The 23,628-nt window shown below is 36.4% G+C and overlaps 1 protein-coding gene across 2 annotated transcripts in view; it reads left to right on the plus strand.

Annotated features, from left to right (window-relative positions):
- Nucleotides 1–18,206: 18,206 nt before the first annotated feature.
- The window catches only part of Apoltp (Apolipoprotein lipid transfer particle), a 6,186,292-nt gene continuing 6,180,870 nt past the window's right edge, over nucleotides 18,207–23,628 (plus strand). The window contains exon 1 of one of the 2 annotated variants that reach the window (XM_081762641.1): nucleotides 18,207–18,499. In XM_081762641.1, the coding sequence (XP_081618767.1) occupies nucleotides 18,451–18,499 (49 nt within the window). In that variant the 5' untranslated portion in view covers nucleotides 18,207–18,450. The remainder of the gene's footprint in view (nucleotides 18,500–23,628) is intronic. The other variant, XM_081762640.1, reaches the window with a different exon arrangement.

A 23,628-nucleotide genomic window follows, 5' to 3' on the forward strand; every position in this document is an offset into this window, starting at 1 on the left:
ATATTTATATTTTATTATATTATTGGTCAAGTTTAGCGAAATAAGAGTTTTACCACAGAGACAAATTGAACAATTAGGGTCAGAAAAACAACGCATGGGCTGTTCTTTCTTCAAACATACACACACAAAGAGAGAGCCCATTTGGTCAGGATGTTTTTTCAGTTAGCTTTGTGGCGTCTCGCGAGGAGAAATCTTGCAAGTATAGTATTCATGTACAAAGGTAATATGACGCTGTGTCACAAAGATAATAAAATAAATTAATAAATATTAATTATTAGCAGCCTAAATTAACAATTGATTTTTTTAAATATCCTGTTTAGTATTCACAGAGAATTTTTTTTCTTCAAAATTTAAATTTGTTGGGTGCAACAGTAGACTTTTAATATATTCACAATATATCCACTGAATTGCGAAATAGTCTACCTCCAGACGCTCTTAATTTCTTAACCATCCCCAGGTTAATCGAACAGTTTGATACATTTGAATGTGACTTAAATTTATATTCTTAACTATTCTTACTAACAGTGGCGTAACTAAAGGCTTGGGGGCCTCCCCGCAAACAGCGTGGAGTGGGGCCCCTTCTCTACGTCCCACTTCATGATTTGGGGCCCCTGATGGCTTAAGCCGCCCCCCCCGCCATGTGCAACCTACGGGGCCCTTATTTACGCCCCTGCTTATTAAACACGGAGATTATGAAGGAACGGATGTACTGTACAAAATAGAATAAAAGTATCTAATTCGGATTTATATAATCCCACAGTCCAACCCAAGAGTGAACCACAAGAGATTGACTTTCTGATTTTAAACAAGATAATGTGCCCAGCTGAGACTTTACATTGTGAAGATTATATTAGTGAAAATTATGCAAATGCAATTTTACAATTTAATAGATATTACTAAATATTGAGCCTCCCTTTGGCTATGTGGTTAGCCTGCGCTTCTTCGGCGTGGGAGTCCGCGGTTTGATTCACGGTAGGAGCTCATGTGGTTCAAATTCCACGTTAAGCTGTAGGTTCACGTCTCATACAGCTTTGCTCCTGAAAGGGACACTAAACTATAATCTAATTTAATATTACTATTTTTTTAAATGGCTTACCCAAGGATGGCATACACAAGATGTGTAGTTGAACAGGCAAGCGAATTTCAACATTATGCATTAAATTTAAAATACTTTCAGTACACCAGTGAAAACGAGAAATAAGTCTATCTACACAGCTAAATAAGCATTTTTTTAAAAAAAATAACGGTAAGACTTTATAAACTTTTTCCACCACATAGACCTTCATATTACCAACCACCGGAGCGAGAAGCAGAAAATGGGCAAAAAGTGGCTTATTATATTCTGCCATCTTCATATCTTATGTCTATATACAAAGCTGAATATTTGTTTGTTTATTTATATATTTTTCCGCTATAGAAATTCATATCACTGGCTTAGGATAATCCTAGGCAGTGCTTTTATTGATGCAATGAAAGGTGCCGGTAATCATAATAAAAATGGAGTTCTCATTTTGATTGGTTGCGAGGATAAAATTTAAACAAGTGGGAGGAATTATGGATACTGTCATTTACTGATCGTATTACGTATTTCAATGTTTATAATATATTCTTGTTTCCATCTTCAAATTAATTCATTTTTTTAAATATATATATATATAGGAAAGAGGGGCAAGAGCACGCAAATTTTAATTAAACTTATATATTTTGGTAAAAAATAGTTACAATGGAAAACTTTTACATGGAACACAAAACTTGAACTCTCCTTTACGAAATGTGAACTCAACTTTTATATACCTCTGCCCTTGGAGGAACTATAATTCGTAAAATGAAAACATTCAAATTCGTACTCTTGCCCCTATATTTGGGGGCAAGAGTACGAAATCAAAGGGGTAAGAGTACGCATTCAAAAGAGCATTAACAATTATCACAGATGAAGGTGCCTACTCCTTATATATTTTGGTAAAAAATAGTTACAATGGAAAACTTTTACATGGAACACAAAACTTGAACTCTTCTTTACGAAATGTGAACTCAACTTTTATATACCTCTGCCCTTGGAGGAACTATAATTCGTAAAATGAAAACATTCAAATTCGTACTCTTGCCCCTATATGTTGGGCAAGAGTACGAAATTAAAGGGGCAAGAGTACGCATCCAAAACAGCATTAACAATTATCACAGATGAAGATGCCTACTCCTTTATATGATGTGCATTGTTCATGCCACCATTCATGGCATCTTGCGCACTTGATCCAGTCTTCTATTGCTGGATCACTGTAGATGATATTGCATAATGGACACTCTTACACTACTTCCTCACTGACCTGGGGAGTTGTAGCTACAGCTTCGGTTATAGCTTTCTTGGTGCAAGATTATGTTTGCCTTTGCTCTTTGGAGGGCGCCGTTTCGGGAGTAAGTTCTGCTTGAAAGGAGAGGATGTCAGAATCTCTGATTGACATCGAGAAGATAAGATTTTTGGTTGAGTTGGAGGAGGACTGACAACCACCAAAGGAGTGCATGATGTGGACAATCCACATGGACTCCTGCTTACCTCCAGTGAAGATCCAGCTTTACTGGTTGGAGGTTTGGTAACCGATGAACGAACAGTCAGCAGAGAAGTGTTTGATATGGACAATCTGCATGAGCTCCTGCTTGCTTCTAGTGAGAATAAGCGTTACTGGTTGAAGGTTAGGTAACAGATGAATGAGAACGAGCAACCGGCAGAAGAGTATTTGAAGTGGACAGTCCGCATGAACTCTTGCTTGTTTCTAGTGAGGATCTAGTGTTACTGGTTGAAGATTTGGTGACAGATGAATGAAATCTAGCAACCGGCAGAAGAGTGTTTGAAGTGGAAAGTCCGCATGAGCTCTTGCTTGCATCTAGTGAGGATCTAGCGTTAATGGTTGAATATTTGGTAACAGATGAATGAGAACGAGCAACCGGCAGAAGAGTATTTGAAGTGGACAGTCCGCATGAGCTCTTGTTTGCTTCTAGTGAGAATCTAGCGTTACTGTTTAAAGGTTTGGTAACAGATGGAGGAGGACGAGCAACTGGCAAAGAAGTGTTTGATCTGGATGCGCCGCACAGGTCCCTTTTTACTTCCAGTGAATCATCCGATGAACGATTTTGGGATCTATTCAGGTCTGATGCCTGATTTGTTGCTTCAGGAATGCTTTCGTCTTCAGACCTGGCTTCTACATTTAAGTCTATCACATCCACAATAGAAGGAAGAAAATCTTCTTTAGTGGACACATCTGGATTCTGTAGGACAACTCCAGATTCTTGAAGGCTGGATACCAATGGTTGCTCTTTGTAGTAAGCCTCATTCATTTGTCACACACTGTTGAATACCAGGATTTCAGCGGGTCAAAAAAGGAGCGATCTAATGGTTTCAAATTAAGGCTGGGATTTGGTGGTAAACTCAACATCACTATCCCATTTTGCCTGCAAAAATCAATCCCTTCGATTGAAATGTGAGACGTCTGATTGTCAACAAATGTCAATACTTTTTTCGTAACCGAATTTGATCGCACACGTTGGTGTAAATAATATAACCATTCTACGAAAAGTTGTGAGGTGATGAACCAGAATTAGATATTCCCACAGAACCCGGCGGCGAGCCATCGAATAATTCTTATTTCATTTGTTTTGTGGGAAATATCTGGGGAATAAAGGCACCAGATGCACTCACCAGGAAACAGCTGTTATGTTAACTCCAAAATCACTAGATACAGTTTTATTCACAACTGATTTTTAGTCGACTTTTGAAACTTTATGAGGAACCGTATTTATACCAGTTTCGTACATGTAGATATCCCGTGAAGGAGAGCCGTTTTGTCTTACAAGATCTTTTAGACAATTAAAGCATTCAACTTGTGGCTTGCTAAAACCACGAGCTCTCTCCAGACTAGTCTTTGAAGGCTGTCGCAAAGCAATTGTTAAATGTCTACGACGGAAAGACTCTGTCCAATTTCTTCCTGCCATTCGATTCACATGGCTAAAGGATATGGGGCAACTAGTTACGTTCACCAAAATTGTATGCCATTCTTCTTAGATCTTTGAAAGTTAAGTCATAGAAGAATTGATCCAGTAATGTGATATATTCTACTAATTCGTTCTCCATTTCTCCGGTATATAGGCCTACTGGCTTTATTGTGCCTAAAGACGTTGCAGATTCTCATTAAAAAAAGAAAAATCCTTAATTTTTTTTATATCAGTAATGGGAATGCATAGGACACAAAAAGAATCAGATAATATTTAGACCCTTTATAAAAATATATTTCCAAATTCAGCTTATTCCAGCCCTGACCACGGCGAGCAAATAGTGGAAACTCTCCTCGTGAACGCTCACGAGCATTCTACGTGCAAATACCGTTTGTACGTACTTCGTGCATCTTCGGGTTTCGTTCTTCGAGGAGCGGAAGTGTTGTCAACCTTGGCGGTAATCACTAGGTTACCAAATAAAAAAAAAATATGTATAGTAACTGATTGCCATTTAGTGTAAAGTGTTTTTTACAATGTGGTAACCGTTAACTATTCACAACACAAACTTGTAACAGCAATCAAATGATAAACTATGTACGTTCCTTTTCTTCTTTTTTCTTTCCTTTTGTTAAAGAAGGGTGTGGTAGAACCAAACCATCGTTTACATTTGTAAAAATTTCCTAGTTTGCCCAATGGAGAAACAGTTTTCAATATATATATATATATATATATATATATATATATATATATATATATATATATATATATATATATATATTAGGAAAAGAGAGAATCTGTTGATAAGAAAAAAATACTGTAGCACTTGTTTGTAATTATCTAAGTATTATCTCCAGAAAATTAGCTTATGCATGTATGTGTGTACGAATAGGCTTAGCAAGGGTTGGTTGTGGAGATTAGAAGCCACTATTACACTATCAATAGGAAGAATAATATTTCTTACTCCACTTTTAAAGTTACTTTGATCGCAAAGAATCAAACAAAATATTAAGAGAGCCAAAGAAATTTTCCACTTTTGAGAGTGACCATTAGTGACTACCATTAGTGTGTGTGTGTGTTCGTTTTTTTTTTTTTTTTTTTTTAACAAGGAGTGTCTTTTTAATAATGAAAAATATATTGTCTCTGGCTGGTTGCTTGCCGGTGGCTTGTTAAAAGTGAAAAAGAATGTTAAATCATATCAACGACTGAAGCTATACGCTTGTCTTTCTTCGATAGTTACTGATTGATTTTGAAAGTCACAATGTTGTAGGGCTACTGTAACAGCATGAACTCGGAAGGAAACGTTCCAACTGAATGATACGAACAATTGTTCCCAATGTCTTCAACATGAAACGTGGGTTGCAATGATAACGCTTAAAGTGGGCTGGACTGTGCTGGAATTTCCTTCCGGCAAATTATTGTTTGGTCTGAACTCAGTTCTTCTGTCTAATTGTCTCTTAACAACATTTGAACATTTCTTTTATATAATAATAACTAACTAACTCTATGGCCTATGGAACCCGAAAGTTCAATGCCGCGTTTACAAAATATTTCCACTAACTTCTGTCCTTAGTCAACTGGATCCAGTTTCTACTCTGTACTCTTATTTCTGCAAGATCCACCTTAATATTTTCTTCCCATCCTTAATATTGTCTTACGCCTAGGTCTTCCTAGTGGTCTTCTTCCAATTGGGTTTTCAGTTAAAATTATGAAAACGTTTCTAATTTCTTCCATTCTGGCTACATGGTCTGCCCACCTGAGCCTTCTACACTTAATGACCCTATCAATGTTAGGTGAGCGGTATAAACTGTGCAATTCCTCGTTATGAATTTCCTCCAATCCCCATTTTCATCCCTCTTTGGTCCGAATAATAATAATAATAATAATAATAATAATAATAATAATAATAATAATAATAATAATAATAATAATAATATACGCATTATTATTATTATTATTATTATTTATTATTATTATTATTATTATTATTATTATTATTATTATTATTATTATTATTATTATTATTATTATTATTATTATTATTATTAATTTGAACCTCCCGTTAGGGATGCGCACGAGTCGAGTCGAGACAGAATTTTACTGACAAAATTCGAGTCGAGAGACAGCTCTTCCAATAGAAAAATATACGTTTTTCGAGTCGAGACATCACTTTTACTGCATATTTTCGAGACGAGACAGCCTCAAATCTTGTCTCGTGCGCATCCCTACCTCCCTTCGTTCTGCTATCAATCTAGCAACGAAAGGCGTTCACAACTTAGCAAACGTGAAGCTAGTGACAAGTTGCAGACCGAGTGCTAATGTAATACAACGTCACGAATTGTGTAAGCAAGCTAAAAAGGTCTGAAACAATTTGTTTCCGATTTTTGCAGTCGTTTTTACGTCTGTAAGCTGACATGTTTAATATTAGTTTCTTTCTTTCTTTCTTTCTTGTTCATTTGTTAGTTACTTCAACGCTAACTGTAACCTCTATCATGCGTCTTCCTCGACCAAAAAACTTACCAATTTTATTTCATGCAGAGTTTTTGCGTCACTGCTTTCGAAATGGGGAGGGGGAGAGCACACCTGCACATTTCACGCTTGCTCAACAATGCTTCAACATCGTGCGAATTTCTGACAGGCTTGGCCATAGGTTTTTTGCCATCATGTGTGGTTGGCAACACTTATCGGATGCAGTGGAAGGGGCGAGGCTACCAGCACCTGTGCTCACCTGTTCTTTTCCCCTTCGTGCTCGTGCTCGCGCTCGTGCTCGCTCACGCTTCGGCTCCGGGAGCCAATCCATGGACAGGGCTGGCTTATTCCATCAGTTACAGAATGCTTGTCACCTACGAGGGTAACTTGAAAACTTCTCGACCTATCCTTGATGAAGGTACATATTGTTAAATGTTAGGTTGGGTTAGCTTCATATATCTTTATAGGATCCCATACCAATCATTGGACTGATACCGCCTTATGCAGAGTCGTTTCAACGTATGATTACTGAAGGACTGACTACTACAGGAAACATACGGTAGTCAAAGTCTTTAGTATGGCACTAATCACGCGTCAGAACGACTCTCCATAAGGCCCAAAGAAATTTATTACTGAAGACTACTGACATTTAAGGTAAAAGAGGACAAAGCGTAGTATTTCTGAAACCTGAATAAAATAAGCAAGCGTAACGTTATTCAATAACTGCAGATTTAACCTGTTAATCTGTTTCGAAAACTCAAACACCACCTTAGATACTGTTATGTAAGGAGTGGTATTTAGAATAAAAAATTATCCCTCGTACATAAGAAAATATCAGGATTCTTCAGAATTCTTAACGTTAGAGGCTACATATGAGAACCAGTATTCGTAAAGTTTGCCGTCACTCTCTATTACAACGGAATCTACATTCTTTTTTGATTGTTAGATCTAAATCAAATTGGATTCTTTTTCATAGAACAGAAGGGGCAAGAGTATGCACGCGTACCTTTGCCCCGTAGGTATCTGCGTACCCTTGCCCCCTCACTACACAATTGACTTTCCCGTGATGTTGTACAGCCAACTGTTGAAAAAAGGGCAATTTACTCCATCCTGTCAAACAATGGATATATTAGAAACTAACGCTTTATAGTACTTTGAAATCGTTATAAAATTGTATAAGTTATTCATTGACTACTTATGTCCCAATATTATATCAAACTATTAGAAAAATATAAATAATTAGGTAGATAGCTTGTAGTTTGCCGCAGCACACTCAAACTTGTTTAGGTTCTAGACGCCACTAACATGAAACTCCACGTGACGCATTATTGCCATACGCGAATATATTCACCTGATTTTAGGGAATCGTATCCTTGCCCCCCACGTACTCTTGCCCCCCTCTACTTTATAGGTTTGGTAAATACAAAATAAAGAAGGTACTGACGCTCCGCATTGTACAAGCGAGCGGATTTGTGACATTTTCATTGTCTTACCTTTCATCAATTGCGTATTGCATTATTTAGCTTAATCTTTTTCCCCACTCAATATCTCATCCAGTCATGACATATAATTGATAAGATTTGTGTTCGCCATTTTAGGGTAAATAGGGATCCCTCTTTTCCCTAATTCTCGTTACACTTAAAACGGCGGACAATAAATGCACGCGGAAATGCGAAAGCACAGAAAAAGAAATCCCTGCTATATAAAGAAAATGTAATTTTTATATTATTGATATTGGTATCACATTGTCCTCCCTAGTGAATATATTTTACTTTGATTATTTTAATAATAATAATAATAATAATAATAATAATAATAATAATAATAATAATAATAATAATAATAATAATAATAATATATATATTATTATTATTTGTAGTAGTATTGATGTGAATTACTATGAATTTATTGTTGGAGTGACTTTGTACCCTTTCCCTTGAGTGATATCAATCATGAACAGTAAATCTCATTGAGAAGCGTAAAGGAAATAATATGCGATATTTCCTGAAAACCGGGTATTTTTAAGAAACGTTGTCGTTAAAATGCTTTCATAAAACTGGATGAATTAATTCTCTTCTCTGGGCTGCGGGATTCAGTATTAGAGCTTTGTTCTTAATGCGTAGTGTCCAGTTCAAAAAAAAAAAAAAAAAGTTAACGAAGCCTAAAGGGCATAATTGTGGGACGTTTTCATTCCATTTTTTCTTTTTATATTACTTAAATAAAGAAAAACGAAATTGAGGAAATTAACTCTCTTTCTACTCGTTAATTCTTCTCTTATTTCAATCGCAACCCAATAATTATGTGAGTACTAGGTTAAGTATAAGTATCCTTGAAATGAAGTCGGCCTGATGTCGGATTTTTATGAAGCGAAGATGAGCAAGTATGATGTCAGACTGAGATATCAATTGTCGACTTAAAGGCGAGTGAGCATTATGTGAATTTTCGAAGTGATGCTGTGAATGTGAGGTCCAGTAAGCATGAGAACAGATTGGCATGTAAACGAGGTTGAGTGAGGGTGATGCCGAAAGGAAGATGTGAGAGTGAAGTTGAGTCAGTGTGAATCCGATTGATGGCATGAGTTTAAGGATGAGTGAAGTTAAGTCAAAGTGGGAACATTTGACCATAGCTACTGAATTTAAAGAGGCTTGGGTGTTGGGTGAACTTCAGAGCCGCATTTTGATGAGGTTAGACTAATTCCTTTTATAATGGACCATTCATGTTAATAAGCATTAAATCATTAAGCTGACTCTTTCCATTTATGGCCTGAAACTGTTCTTTGTTATTACCCCGCAAAAAAATTAAAAAAAAAAACTACTGGGAGGTAAAATTAGAAATATAAATATTAAATAGAAGATATCCACTATTCTCGCATTTCTACTTAGCCTGCTGTTCGGGAAGTTTCGAGCCCTGAATAGAGAAGTTACCAACTTCTACTATTTTATATAATAATACATAAGTATAGATCGCGGGAAGAAGTACTCTATTATTCTTCACTGATTTTTATAAAAACATTCACTCAGGATGAATTTAAAGCCCCAGAAACATAATCCATAGTCCATCAAAATCAAATATTTTACGAAAGTTCTCGTGGAACATGTTTAAGTGTAAGATATCCTGTTATTCGTTATTAACTTTATCTTCATACAATGGAAATCATTAAACAACCTTAAAGGAAATAGTAGCGCCTATATGTGCCATGTTTCTTCAAAGTGAAATTGTATTTTTTTTAATGAAAATTATCCTGAAACATATTTTAATTTTAATTTGGGAGTTTACTCTTTTATTTTTGAGAGACTTTAACCTCAAATAGTGGGATGACTGATAAGCATTAAAGAAAATATGCGGAATGCTGCATCAGAACAGAATCCTTTGTCATTTGTCATAATTAGAAGAATTTGGTGAGAATTATTAGAAATTTTTATCATATAATTTAAATGAGGAAGCTTCCAAATTTGAGAGAAGATTACCTACTTTGGATTTTATCCACTTGTTTTTGCAATAAACTGATCGGAATTATGTCGACGCCCTAAAATACGTGATACAATCTTTTATTAAAATCGAATAATTTTTACATATTTTATTCTGGAGTGGAATTTACTTTACTGATTTTAAAATTCTTATGACTGGGGAATGTAGACCCTAAAATGGGGTTGTTACGGATAGTTGAAGAAAGATACGAAATTTCGTAACACTTGGATAAGGCTTACGGTGTTAAACGGCCACACACAAATGTTGATTGAGTTGGAAGTTTTAAAAGTTTACTTAAAATAAAACTATATATAGTCTATTCGTGCGGAACATACCAGATGCGGGATACTTTCCCATCTTCTTTGTCAAAATCTCAGAACAACATAAGAAAAAAAAAAATAAAATCTTTGAGTTTAACGTAGCACAATTATGCTCGTTAGGCTAAGGGAGGAGATGATTAGAGCAAGTGAATGATAATAGAAGAACTCGTGGAATGAAAAGTGGGACAAAACGGGCGTACCCTGAGAAAACCCACGGACACGATTTTATCCACCACAAACTTACTTGGCCGGGGATCGAAACAATGAGGACCCCACGCACCAGAGGAAGCGCTCTACCACCGAGCCATCGTGCCACACAACAACAACATAAGTAAATTAGAATTTACTAGGAAATATTTTAAGCAATGCCTTTCAAAGGTAAAAATCACTGCCCGATGATCATCTTTTAATACCTCCATGAGCAGAATAGACTGATATGTCCTTCTCTTATATCACCTTTTTAAAACCATATACGTTATCCGGATATTATCCTTTATCCTTCATCCGTATGTTATCCGCTATCCGAATGTTCTATTGCCCGGATATTATCCGTTATCTGAATTTTATCCATCATCCGGATAAATCCATTATCCGGTTATTATCCGTTATCCGGATATATTGATATCCGGATTTTATCCGTCATCCGGATATATCGATATCCGGATATTATCCGCCATTCGAATATGTCGATATACGTATATTATCCGTCATCCGGATATTATCCGTCATCCGGGTCTTATCCGTTATTCGGATATTATCCGGTATCTGCTATCCGGATATTATCCGTTATCCGTAATCCGTTTTGTTATATGTCATCCGGATATTGCAAATCCGGATAAGTTTCTATCCGATATCCAAATAAAAAATTATCCGGATATGGCCATCCCTATCTTCTACTCGTGTTAGGGATCAACTTCCACATTCATTCAAAATAATGGGCGGATTGAGTTCTTGTTGATTTTAATGTCTTAGATATTTGTTAAGGCCATAAACTGTTTTACAGTAGGGAAAATTTTAGTGCATAAATAATAAGCAATAATTTTCATAAATATAAACATTAAAATCAGTAATAGTTTGTTACTCCGGATCGATAGCTAAAAGGAACAGCAGTACTTTCTCAACGTCAGGTGCAAGCGAATTGACATACGAATTTAAAGTTTACACGATTCTGTCTATTAGAAAAGCTTCCCTCACTGTGAAGTTCAACGACTTGCTTTCCCCTTCTGCAGTGGTAAGTGGTGGGAGGTATGGGAGTTTCCTATCAGGTTGCCTGAAACAGACTATAGTAATCGTGGGAGTTTTCTCTTCCTCTTGAATTCATTAAGATCGCGGATGGCTTACTTAGACTCGTTTCAAACTCCTTTCAGCTCGCAATAAATACTGATCTGGATTAGTAAGCGCCAGTAGATTTGAGAGTAGTGAGGCCGAGCGTGAATGAGCGCGAACCGACTTTTTTTTAAGTAAGACCAAGTGTGAGTGAGTGTGCGCCCAATTGCATGAAGCGAGTGTGAAAGAGAGTGAATGCGAACCCAATTGAGACTAATGAGTTCAAGTCTGAGTAAAGGAAGTGAGTCAGAGCACAGTGAGCGAAATACCAATTGAAACTGATGAGTACAAGGCAAACGAAATAAATGAGCCCGAACGCGAGTAAGCACGAACTCAATTGAAACTGATGAGCATGAGCCTGACTGAAAGAACTGAGCCCGAATGTGAAAGACCAGGAGGCCATATCAGGTCAGTGAGTGCGAGACCAATTGAAAGAAGTGAACCTGAAAACAAGTGAATGCTAACGCAATTGATATTACAGAGCTTTAGTCTGACTGAGTGAAATGAGTCCCACCGCCAGTAAGGGTAAGCTCAATGAGACTGATCATGAGAGCAGGAGGCCAGAATTGAGACCGCACGTGATTGAGGAGGAAGCCAGTTGAGACTACTGAATGTGAAAATAAATTAAATAAATGAACCCGAGTACGAGTAAACACGAGGCCAATTTAAAATAATGAATCCGATTTGAATTGATAGAATTGACCGGGAATATGAGTAAGCGCAACCTCATGTGAGAATAGTGAGCGTGAGTTCAAGCTCGAGTGAGTGGAACTAATGAGCACAATACCCAATTAAAGGAATTGAACCCAAAAGTGATTGAACAATAGCAAATGAGAGTAGTGAGCGCAAGTCCGACCGAGAGAAGTGATTCCAAGCGCGAGTGAGTATAAGGGTAAATCAGAAAGGTGAGCCCGAGCGGGACGAGCGTAAGCATAACTTAGAAAATGAACTGAAATTTTCGAGTTTTACGTCCCACGGTTATGCCGGTTAGGCTAAAGGAGACGGTGATTATGAAAGATGATTGAAACGGTGGAATGAAGAAAGTGGGAGGAAACGGGAGAACCCCGAGAAACCCACGCACACGGTGTTTGTCCACCACAAAATTCACTTGGCGGGGGCTGGGATCGAACCCGGGACCCCAAGCACCAGAGGTGAACGCTCTACCGCTGAGCCCCCGCGGCCCCACAAGTATAACTTAGATTAGTAAGCAGCAGCCCCATTGAGAAAAGTGAATCAGAGTGTCACTGAGCGCAAGCTTATTTGAGATTAGTAAGCACGAGCCGAAGTGATGCAAGTATGTGAGTGAGCGCGCCTAGTTGCAAGAAGTGATCTGGAAAGCAACTGACCGACAGCGCAATTTAGATCAGTGAGTGTGAGCACAATAAAATAATTGAGCCTGAACGTGGGTGAATGGAAGGCAATTTCTTACTATTGAGCGCTAATCCAAGTGAGACTGGTAGGCATGAGGCCAATTGAGAAAAGTGAACCCAAGCTAAAGTGATAGCGTACGGAATTGTGGAAATGGTGCCAGAGCGGCAATGAATGTGAGCCCGATTGACATTGGTGAGAACTTATTCGAGTGGGATAAGTGAGTCACAGTGGAAGTGAACGTAGGTCCAATCGAGACTATTGAGCGTCAACTCAGTTGAAACAAGCTAGTCCAATCGCGAGTGTGCGCAAGCGCAATGCAAAACGGAATACTATGGACAGTACAGACATAACCAAATGTTTTCTTGTAGTTTCCGCAAAATAAGTTCTGGGCACGAAACGATAACCATGATTTTGTTTCAAATGATTCTTGTTCTAGTACGAAAATTGAGTTTTCTGAGAAAATTGGTTTGGTTCCGGAACAGAATTATCTTTTTCTGAGAAAATCAGTTCTGATTCTGGAATCAAAAATTGATTGTTCTCTGAAAATCGTTTTTGTTAAGCGTGTTGTAATTGTTGCAGACATTGTTAAAGGTACAGTAACTACCGTTAAAAATTCTACATTGTCGGTTTAAAACATGAATTTTGCAGAGATAAACATAAATCTTCTTTTACATTTAACTCAAACTGACTTAAAGGTAAGAAAGAAACAAAAATAAAAAAATAAAAATAAGATCGTTTAGTTTAACGTCCGACGATATGCTCTTTAGGCCAAGGAAGACATATGATCAAGGCAAGTGAATGATGATGAAAAAGATGGTGGAATGAGAACATGAGAGGAAATACCAGTACTCTGAAAAAACCACGGATACGAAGCTGTCCATCACAAACTTACTTGGTCGGCAATCGAAAGAGATTCCATGCATCAGAAGTAAGCGCTTTAGCTCCGTGCCCTCAAAACAGTAATGGAAATTGGGAAATCAATATAGAAGCCATTGAAAAAATTGCTGAAATGAAAGAAGAACTTTACACTTTGTAATATGATATATGAATATGCATTCTATGACTAGAGGTATACGCGAATGCGGATATATAGGCCTATTTCCTTTTTGTGCGGATAGCGGATAAACTTGCGGATATGGTTTCCTATATCTGCATTTGAAGATTTCGGATCAGTACATAGATCGTTCCCTAATTTATATTTCTAATTCTAATTTGTATCTGCACGGTTTATATCGCAATTTTATTTAGCGTAGATAGTATTTGATCACAAGGAAACTGATATAATGTATTGTTTCGTTTGAATCACAAAAAACTACACACTATTTAAACTGGGTTGAAAAATATTTTCGAAATCATGACTATTATAGAATGTGTAAGTTGTACATATTTGCTACCTCATTTGTTACCTGTGTTAAAATACTACCAAGTATATGATGACTTTTGGGCAATTAGGGACTACACCATTAATTGTACACCATTAATTGCACAGAAATTGTATACACCTACTTCTCATAAAAAATGAGCTTGTGACGAGTTTTGTAATTGACGATGACTTACGTTGTATTTTTTTCTGTAATCTTAAACAGTTATATAGTTTACTCACACTTCATACATCTCGTTTTTAAGTCAGAGCGACTGAGGTGAAAAGCCAATGTTCTTGATCCGTAATGTGCAGAACTAAAACTCCGATCCTGAAAATCAGTCATCTGCACTGGGTGTTTTGTTGAACTTCTGAAGAATAATAATGTGATATATCTTGAAATCCTTTGAAAATGTATCTTCGCTCACATTGTCAATGCTTTCGGAGAACATTAGGAATACTTTAACTAGTTCTAGGATACTGTTAACTAATAATTGTTGATTAATTAGTGTTTATATTTCCGTTCGACAGCGAGACTAAATCAACATGGACCTACAGCTTAATGCGGGATCTTGACCGCAGTGTCTGAGATCCCACAGACAACAGAACCTGAGTATTTTGCGACAGAAACCCGTACGCTAACAATATAGACATGGGGAGCTCAATTTCTTAATTAATAAAACGTATTAGATCAAAGAAATGTATTATATCAAATGTATGTGTATTGTGTATGTGTATGAAACATTGCTCGAAATTGTGCCAAATGTTTCAATAATTTTAAGAACCTAATAATAATCCCTAATATCAATAATTAATAATAACTTCCTTTCGCTAACATTGAGTGAAGAACATTTGTAAGGCCTTAGTATTTATGGAGTTAACAATTCTAGATTTACGCAGTTAATTATTCTTGAACTAGTATCTTTCTGAATTGCAATGTCTGTGTACTTCAATATATTCCTTGTGCTGTAGGTTATAAATTGTAAAATATATTAAATAAATGGAAATTTTATTTCTAAACAAGTTTGCGCCATGCAGAAATTTTACATTTAAAAGTAATTATATGAAACATATAAACTGTAAAAATTGGAATTATGTAATTCTTCAATAGTCGCCTATGATATGTTGACTATATGGTGTATACTAAATTATTTATATTATAACTATATGTCTCATACATTATTTTTAACGTAAGTTAAAAGTGAAAATATAATCAGAATCAGACACATGGTACTCCAGATATTAAAGTTTTGTTTTCTTTTTCAGACCCCCATTACTTAGATACCAAACAAGGTTGAGCCTAAAAAGCAGTCTAACAGATTGACGAGAAACACCGTTTGGTTATACAACTTCCCTTACTTCGTCCTGGAAGACTGTTCCATGGTGGCCACTTTTTTGAACAAGAATACATTTAGAGCAATGGATTTCTTTTCATACTTTCTATACATTAAACCAACTTAATATTATCGAACATAAAGTGAACATTAAGTTTTAACGTTTTAATACAAAAGTTTTCGGAAGGGTAGCAAACGATTGTGCAAGAATAGACCATCCGTCAAGTTCACATAAGCCGAAAATGTGAATCGCGCGAAACAGTTTCTGCAACAAGACTGTCGTGTTGTGTGTGATATTCGAGGAGCTTATTTGGAACCGGAATGCGTGTCATGAATAATAAGGCAAACAGAAACTAAAGGCAAGAATTGTTTCTCACTCAGTGACTACTGAGCAGATAGAAACCAGAGAAAGAATATGATCCCACCTATTAGAAAGGTCCTTAAGGAAGCGAAAAGGACACCGTACCAAAAGCATTGCATTTTCTCGTCTGTCCGATTTGGGTGATTTTTGGACATCTTGTAGCTAAGGACCCCCTGGTCAATCGTTTATGACCAACCTTGTAACCTCCAGAGGTTACCAAAGGTCATACCTTACAAACAGCATTGCATTTCCTCGTCTGTCCGATTTGGAATATTTTTGGATGTGTTGTAGTTTAGGACTTCCCGGGAAATTGTTTATATGGGATCAACTACTATGAGCAACGCTGTGCCCTCCGGAGGTCACCAAAAGTCACACAACGGATGTCGGTAGAATTGGTTCGAACTTGGGAAACAAAAAATAGTTGTGTGTTATACTGGGCTACGGCAAATGAAGATAATACTCCAAGTAACGGAGTGACATTTGGAGACCTCTGAAGGTCACAGGGTTGGTCATAGCGAGTTTGTTCCATATAAATAATTGATCGGGGGTCCTTAGATACAACATATCCAAAAATCACCCAAATCGGACAGACGAGGAAATGCAATGCTTTTTCTACGGTGTCCTTTCTGTCAAAATTTATCATCTAAGATGAAACTCGATTTTAACAACATAACCTTCAAACAAAGTGCCGAATGGCAGGTTAAGGATTCACCACCATCCAAAAAAGAGTGAAGCTACAACCTTCGGAAACAAAGACGTATTTCATGATGCCAGAGTTTTGGTTCACCATGAATATGTGCCTCAGGGACAAACGATATATCACATGTTTTACATTGAGGTGCACAGGAGTTTGCGGGAGGCAATTTACGGCCCCGTGCTGATTTCTGGGCTATAGAGGAGTGCCTTATTTTGCACAAAAGTTTAAGACCACATATTGTATCAGTCCAGGAATTTTTAGTCAACGTATTCTTATTCTACCACTTTCCATACTCATCAAACTTATCGCCGTGGGATTTATTCTTCCTTCCCAAAGTAAAACTGCCATTCAAAGAGAAGCGTCACTATGATATTGGAGAAATCCGAACAAGTGTAACAGAAGCATTTTGTAACATCCAGAAAGACTAAACATTTAAAAAGAAAACAAACTTTGGCAGCTATGCATAGAGAGCCAACGGGACTACTTACACAAAAATAAGGACCATGAACTAGTGAGTTGATTATTTTATTTTTATTAACTCAGTCATGGAACTTTTCTGATTTAATTTGATTTTAACATGTATTTCAGCAGCGACGGTATATGAGACGTGGACCTACAAATTAACACGAGATCCGAAGTACATGAGCTCCCGCCGGGAACCGAATCAGGAGTCTCCGATACCAAAGACGTGTAATCCATGTCTCAGAAACTTGCGGTACTTCCGCAATAACTTTTATAGAGATAGTTGGTGACTGCTTCAAATTATGTGTCCGTAACAAAACTCCCTGGACATAAATTTTTGCGTGAGTACCTTAGAATTCTGAAACATGGGTTTTTGTATAGGGCACATACTAGTTCCTAAGTAAAGTCTTGACCCGACTACGGTAGGTCCCATAATTTTTAAAGCTATGGACCTTTCAAGTTGTTTTTCTCCATGTTCTCGGCAGCCTATAACTCCGAAAGGAAGCATTTGTGCACCGTTATTGGTCTATAGTTTTTGCCTTATCTTGGTGTCAGGATTCACCTCCCAAACGTTGTCGGTGTTGTTTTGAAACACCCTGCCTATTATATTTTTCTGCTAAACTTTTCCTCTTGATACAAAATTTCGAATTTTTTTTTCAGTTTACTAGTATAATGTGATATACTGAAACTAAATATTACATATTTATATATGTATTTATTATCATTATTACTATTGCGGTTAATGGAGGTTTTAGTTCAATAATAGCATGTCATGTGTTATACTAAATGTAATTCTGAGGGATCAAAACAAATTGAAGTAAGTAATTTAAACTTCCAGTGAACTTCGCTCTAGTAATACAAAGCTATCTTGTAATGCAGATTAGTTTGTATAAAGAAAAAAATACGGCAAATGGTTCTAGTATGTCTTGTTTACTGACAGCAGATCATATAATGTAAGAAACATCAATTATATTTTACGTCTATACAGAGTACGTGCATGCGGAAATATTATTTGATAGATTTGGCACCTCATGCTTAATTTTATCGTGTTCGTAGAATTAGACGTCTTCGCTCATCGCAACTTGAATTGCAACACGCCATATGACTTTCAATAAGCATCGTTATCAAGTTGACCAATCACATTTGTGTTCCCCTTTGACCCTTGTGTCCTCTATATTTGAAGGAACTACTGGTCAACATGATAACGTTCATAGTATGAGTTTAAAGTGCTATGTGTACACATTTGCTGCGTTTTGTTAATATACAGTGAGTGTTCCAATGATTTTTACTAGAAGCTAACAATGAATTTTAGATTGCTTCTGCTTATCTTTGCCGTTAGCAAATATGCAAGTAAGTACAATAACTTTATTTAATTAACGTCTATATGAAATATTGTTTAAAACTAATGTTGCTATATTAATGTAATAAAAACACGTTATAATTTACTTCTAAAATTTAATGTAATAATTAAATTTACATAGAGTGAATGTATTTTAAACTCATAAATTGAATGTTTCTTAAAAAAAATATTTGAGCTGTTATTGTTAATCAAATTATTACCTTTCGTTAAAATATACTATGTTTGCTGCGTAACTAGAAATCCATCAGCAAGATAGCTTTGTATGTGTGGCACATTTTGTTAAACATTATATATATATATATATATATATATATATATATATATATATATATATATATATATATATATATATATATATACATATATATATATATATATATATATATATATATATATGTGTGTGTGTGTGTGTGTGTCTGTGTATGTATGTATTTATACATCTATATTTATATATCTATATCTCTACCTATATATAATAGAGCATAATGTTTTATACGTATTTCAAATAAAACTCATATTTCAGATCTAGGTGTCAGACTGAAATTTAAAATACCACACTTATTATTCAGTGTTACAAACTAAATATGCTACAATATCACAATTATTTACCGGGATTCAAATTCTGAGACCTATACAACAGTAACAGCGCAAGCAAGACGAACTGAGCAAATCTCACCCAAAGTACCATAATCTCGAATACTATTATAATATGTCGAATACCAGAAGATAGAAATAAATTAACAAGATTTTTGAAATAGACATTTTACATAACATATCTCGGCAAGCTCATAAGATTAATATCACATTAGATCACATAGACCTAGATGTTAACATCACAACACAATTTACATTTTTTTAAAACCTCAAGCCATTCTCAAATTATGATAAATATTTGAAAATATTGTAACACCGCTCAAAATGAGGTAATTGTGAAAACCTGCTTTAATTACAAATGTCAGAAACTGTTGCTGAAATGTTATACAATAAAGTTCAAACACCAATCGTTATAAAAATGCTTCCAAAGTCCGTCATTTTAAAGAGTATATCGACCTCTATATGATTTTTTTTGTTTTTTTGTATCTCCAGAACGATTCAAGTTATCGTTCTGCTGAAAATGACATTTACTTTTACATCTTTTGGAAACCATCTATATGATTCGATGTGACACTCATCTAAATAATTTTAAAAGATAATGTCTCCAAAAAATCCAATTTTCAATTCGTAGTAACTTTTTATTCTTATTCATAGGAAACAGTGATATTATAATCATAGTGCGTCTTACCCCTCATTGCATTATTACCCTTATGAAGACACCCAAACGTTTGATGTTTGTGACACTGTAGCACATACTTCCTAATAATGAATGATAATACAGCATTACGATTTTCCGTTTAACATGTTTATTTGAAACATATCATAATCTTACGTAGTGGCATTTTACAAAAATGACTTGTCCTTCATAACCTGGGTCCAGTTTCTTCTTAGTGTTTATGTTGCTGCAAAACTCGTCTTAATATTGTCCTCTCTTCTGCATCTAGGTCTTCCTAATGATCTTTTTTCAATTGGATTTCCAGTTTAAATATTGAAATTCCAGTTTAAATCACTCTTACCTTCTTCGTTTCTTGGTACATTGCCTTCCCACCTGATCATCCTAGAATTTATTGTTCTAACAATGTTAGATAAATTGTTTTAACCATGCACTTCCTCTTAAATGAAGTTTCCACCATTCCTTAGTTGTGTCCCTCTTGCATCCGAATATTCGCCTCAGGATTTTGTTTTCAAATACTTTTACCCTGCATTCTTCCCATATGGTAAGTGACAATTTAGAAGTCACACAGCACAATGGGCGTAATTATCGTTTCACATATTTTAAGCTTAAGATTCTTCGACAGAATTCGCGAAAACGAAAAAGTTTGGGCTGAATAACAATAGACATTCCCTGCTTTCAATTGACATTTAATTTCTTTTTGAACGAGGCTTTGGTCTGTTCAAGTTGATCACAGTAATTTGAAAGTGCACACTTTTACGAAAACATTACTTGATATTTGAAATATATACAAAGCTTGCACTATTATGACAACGGCGAATTCCCATGTATTTGGTTTTATCCGCATTTAATTATAAACCTGTGTCCTTGCTGGCTGTAATAAATCATATACATTTCTTTCTATTGTCCTGATATTGTAAACTTTTAGGTTAACATCATCAGCGTAAGTTGTAACATGGTAAGTGCAATTCAGTTCTAGGCCACGGCTGCTATCAATTCTCCTTATGGCGTACTCCAGAACAAAATTGAATAATAACAGCCACAACGCATATTCTTGTGTCAGATCATTCACGACGTGAAAGCTCGTAGGCAAGAATTTCCCTGATAGGACTTTACTTTCCGTTTCATTTAAATACATCTATAATAATCTAACTAGCTTTATATATATATTTGATAATAACATTTTATAATGTTTCCGAGCTGTGGACTTTTCTTAAACTAGCACTGGGGTGTTGTATTTCCACGTTTTTATTTTTATTTTTATTTTCCAGAATTTAGTGAATGAGAAATATCTGGCCGTAAGTTGATTGATTTCCCCTAGATCCGCATCGATGGTCTCCAATAATTTTACCTGTTTATGGGGTTAATTTTGCTAATAGAATGATTGAGAAAATGTTATAGAATATTAACAAAAGACAGATGCCTCGATAATTATTATAATTAATTTTGTTGACTTTCTTATGAATTGGGAAAATGAATAATTCTTGTCACTATTCTGGCAATTCCTTCTTCTGAATCAATCATCCTGTATCAATTGCATTTTCTTCACGAACATTCTTCTTCTGCTGCGTCTTGAAAAAATTATCAAATAAATATTTACACATATTCAAAATACTATCCGTGTTCGCAAGAATTGTACTGCCCTCTTTATTAAGCGGAGATCCCTCGTGGTTAAGCGGTTAGCGTACGCGCCTTTGGCGTTGGAGACCCGGGTTCGATTTCCGACAAGAGCTCATGTGGATCGGATTTCACGTTAATCAGTAGGTCCCGTCTCATATAACCTCGCTGCTGAAAAGGACGTTCAACTCAAAATCACCTCACCTATTTATTAAACGCACAAGCGTGAGGTTGATAGCTTTCCTTAAACTTGTTGATATCTTTATAATGTTCTAATACGTTTGTTTTTGTTGTCATTTTCAAATTCCATAACTTTAGCTGTCATAGTTGTGTATCTTTGTTCTATTCCATTTCTCGGGGCCGCGGTGGCTCCGTGGTAGAGCGTTCACCTCTGATGCATGGGGTCCCGGGTTCAAACCCTGCTCCCACCAAGTGAACTTTGTGGTGAACAAAGACCGTGTGCGTGGGTTTTCTCGGGGTTCTCCCGTTTCCTCACATTTTCTTCATTTCACTATTTCATTCATTTCTCATAATCACCGTCTCCTTTAGCCTAACCGGCATAAGCGTGGGAAGTAACACTCAAAGATTTCATTTTCTATTCCTTTTTTTTTTAATTTTACGCCTGACAGTCAATGAAATTTTATGCAATTATATATTTTAAATTACGTAGCCAACACTGTTTTGCATATTTTCTCCTCTGTGCTATTTTAGTGCATTCCTTGTCGACAGTGTTGGGCAAATTTCAATTGAATTAACAATTAACAATTAATCTGTAAATTTAATTGTTAATTGCAATTAACAATTGAAATAAGTAATGGTTAATTGTTAATTGCATTTGGCCATTGAAAAAGGAGAATCAATTGCAATTGATCAATTGATTGAAAGTAATTGCAGTGGAAAGTAATTGCAATTGAATTCTGTAATTCAATTGCAATTGAAATTAATTGGCAATTGATTCAATTGCAATTGATTTCCACAGCAATTACTTTCAATTGATTGATCAATTGCAATTGATTTTCACTGATTAATTTTCAACACAATAGTTCAGAGAGGGCGTGGGGCAATGAAAACTTTAGCCACGACCAATTGACTCACCACCTGTCGTGACCCACGACCCACCGTGACCCACTCTGACCCACCACCCACCATAAACCACTCTTACCCACTGTGACCCACAGACCCACCAAAACCCATTGTCATGAACTCTGACCCATGATTCACGACCTCTTCTCTACTGAGTAAAGAGTTTAAACTTGTAATAAAACAAGCCTATAAAATTATCACTTATCGGAGTTTGAATTTCTACGATCAATCGCTCAAGCACCGCACTAATACAATAACGGCGGATCTGACCTTTCTAATATAAATAAAATAGAGTTTGTTCGTGTGTCTGTCTGTCTATCTTTGTGCGGCCTGTGGACGATACGAGTGGACCGAAACTTCTCAAAATTTGGTCACGGGTACCTTGGTCTAGGCCCCAGACCAAGACGAAGAGTTTTTTTTTTTAATTCCTTACTAGGGGGTGTCCAGGGGACGCTTACCGGGACCGGCCTGGGGACCAGAAAAGTCGACCGAGAGTTACAAAATTTAGGTCAAAGATACCTTGGTCCAGGTCCCACACCAAGGCAAAGCGTTTCCAACAAAATTCGAACCAGGGGGTCTCAGGGGAGCGTTTACCGGGACATGTAAAAGTAGAACGATATCAGTGTCGATTTCATAGTTTTCGCGGTCACTGAGATCCATGGTGAAACTCCGATCGCATTAACTTCCAAATTCACCGTGTTCGGCTGCGGGCCGTGGGTCAACGGGGGGGATACCGAAACGTAAAAGTAATCCAAAATGACCTATATTAGTGTCAAATCCATAGTTTTCGCGGTTGCTGATATCAATGACGACACTACCATTAGCGATGACTTTCAAATTCATCCACCGTTGTATGCGGGCCTTGGGTCACCAGAGGGGGGAATTCCGAGACATGTAAAAATAATCGAAAATGACCGATATTAATGTCAAATCCATAGTTTTCGGGATAGCTGAGCTCAATGGTGAAACTCAAGACCACGTTTACTTTCATATTTAGCCCCCATCAGCTAAGAAAGGGTGGCATTATAAAGGGGATCACGAGACATGTAAAAATAATCCACAATGACCGATGTCAAATCCGTAGTTTTCGCGGTGGCTGAGATCAATCGTGATACTTTCATTAGCGATGATTTTCAAATTTAGCCACCATTG

The sequence above is a fragment of the Thermobia domestica genome, chromosome 6, assembly GCF_964235325.1.
Source record: "Thermobia domestica chromosome 6, izTheDome1.hap1.1, whole genome shotgun sequence".
NCBI classification, from domain to species: Eukaryota; Metazoa; Arthropoda; class Insecta; order Zygentoma; family Lepismatidae; genus Thermobia; species Thermobia domestica.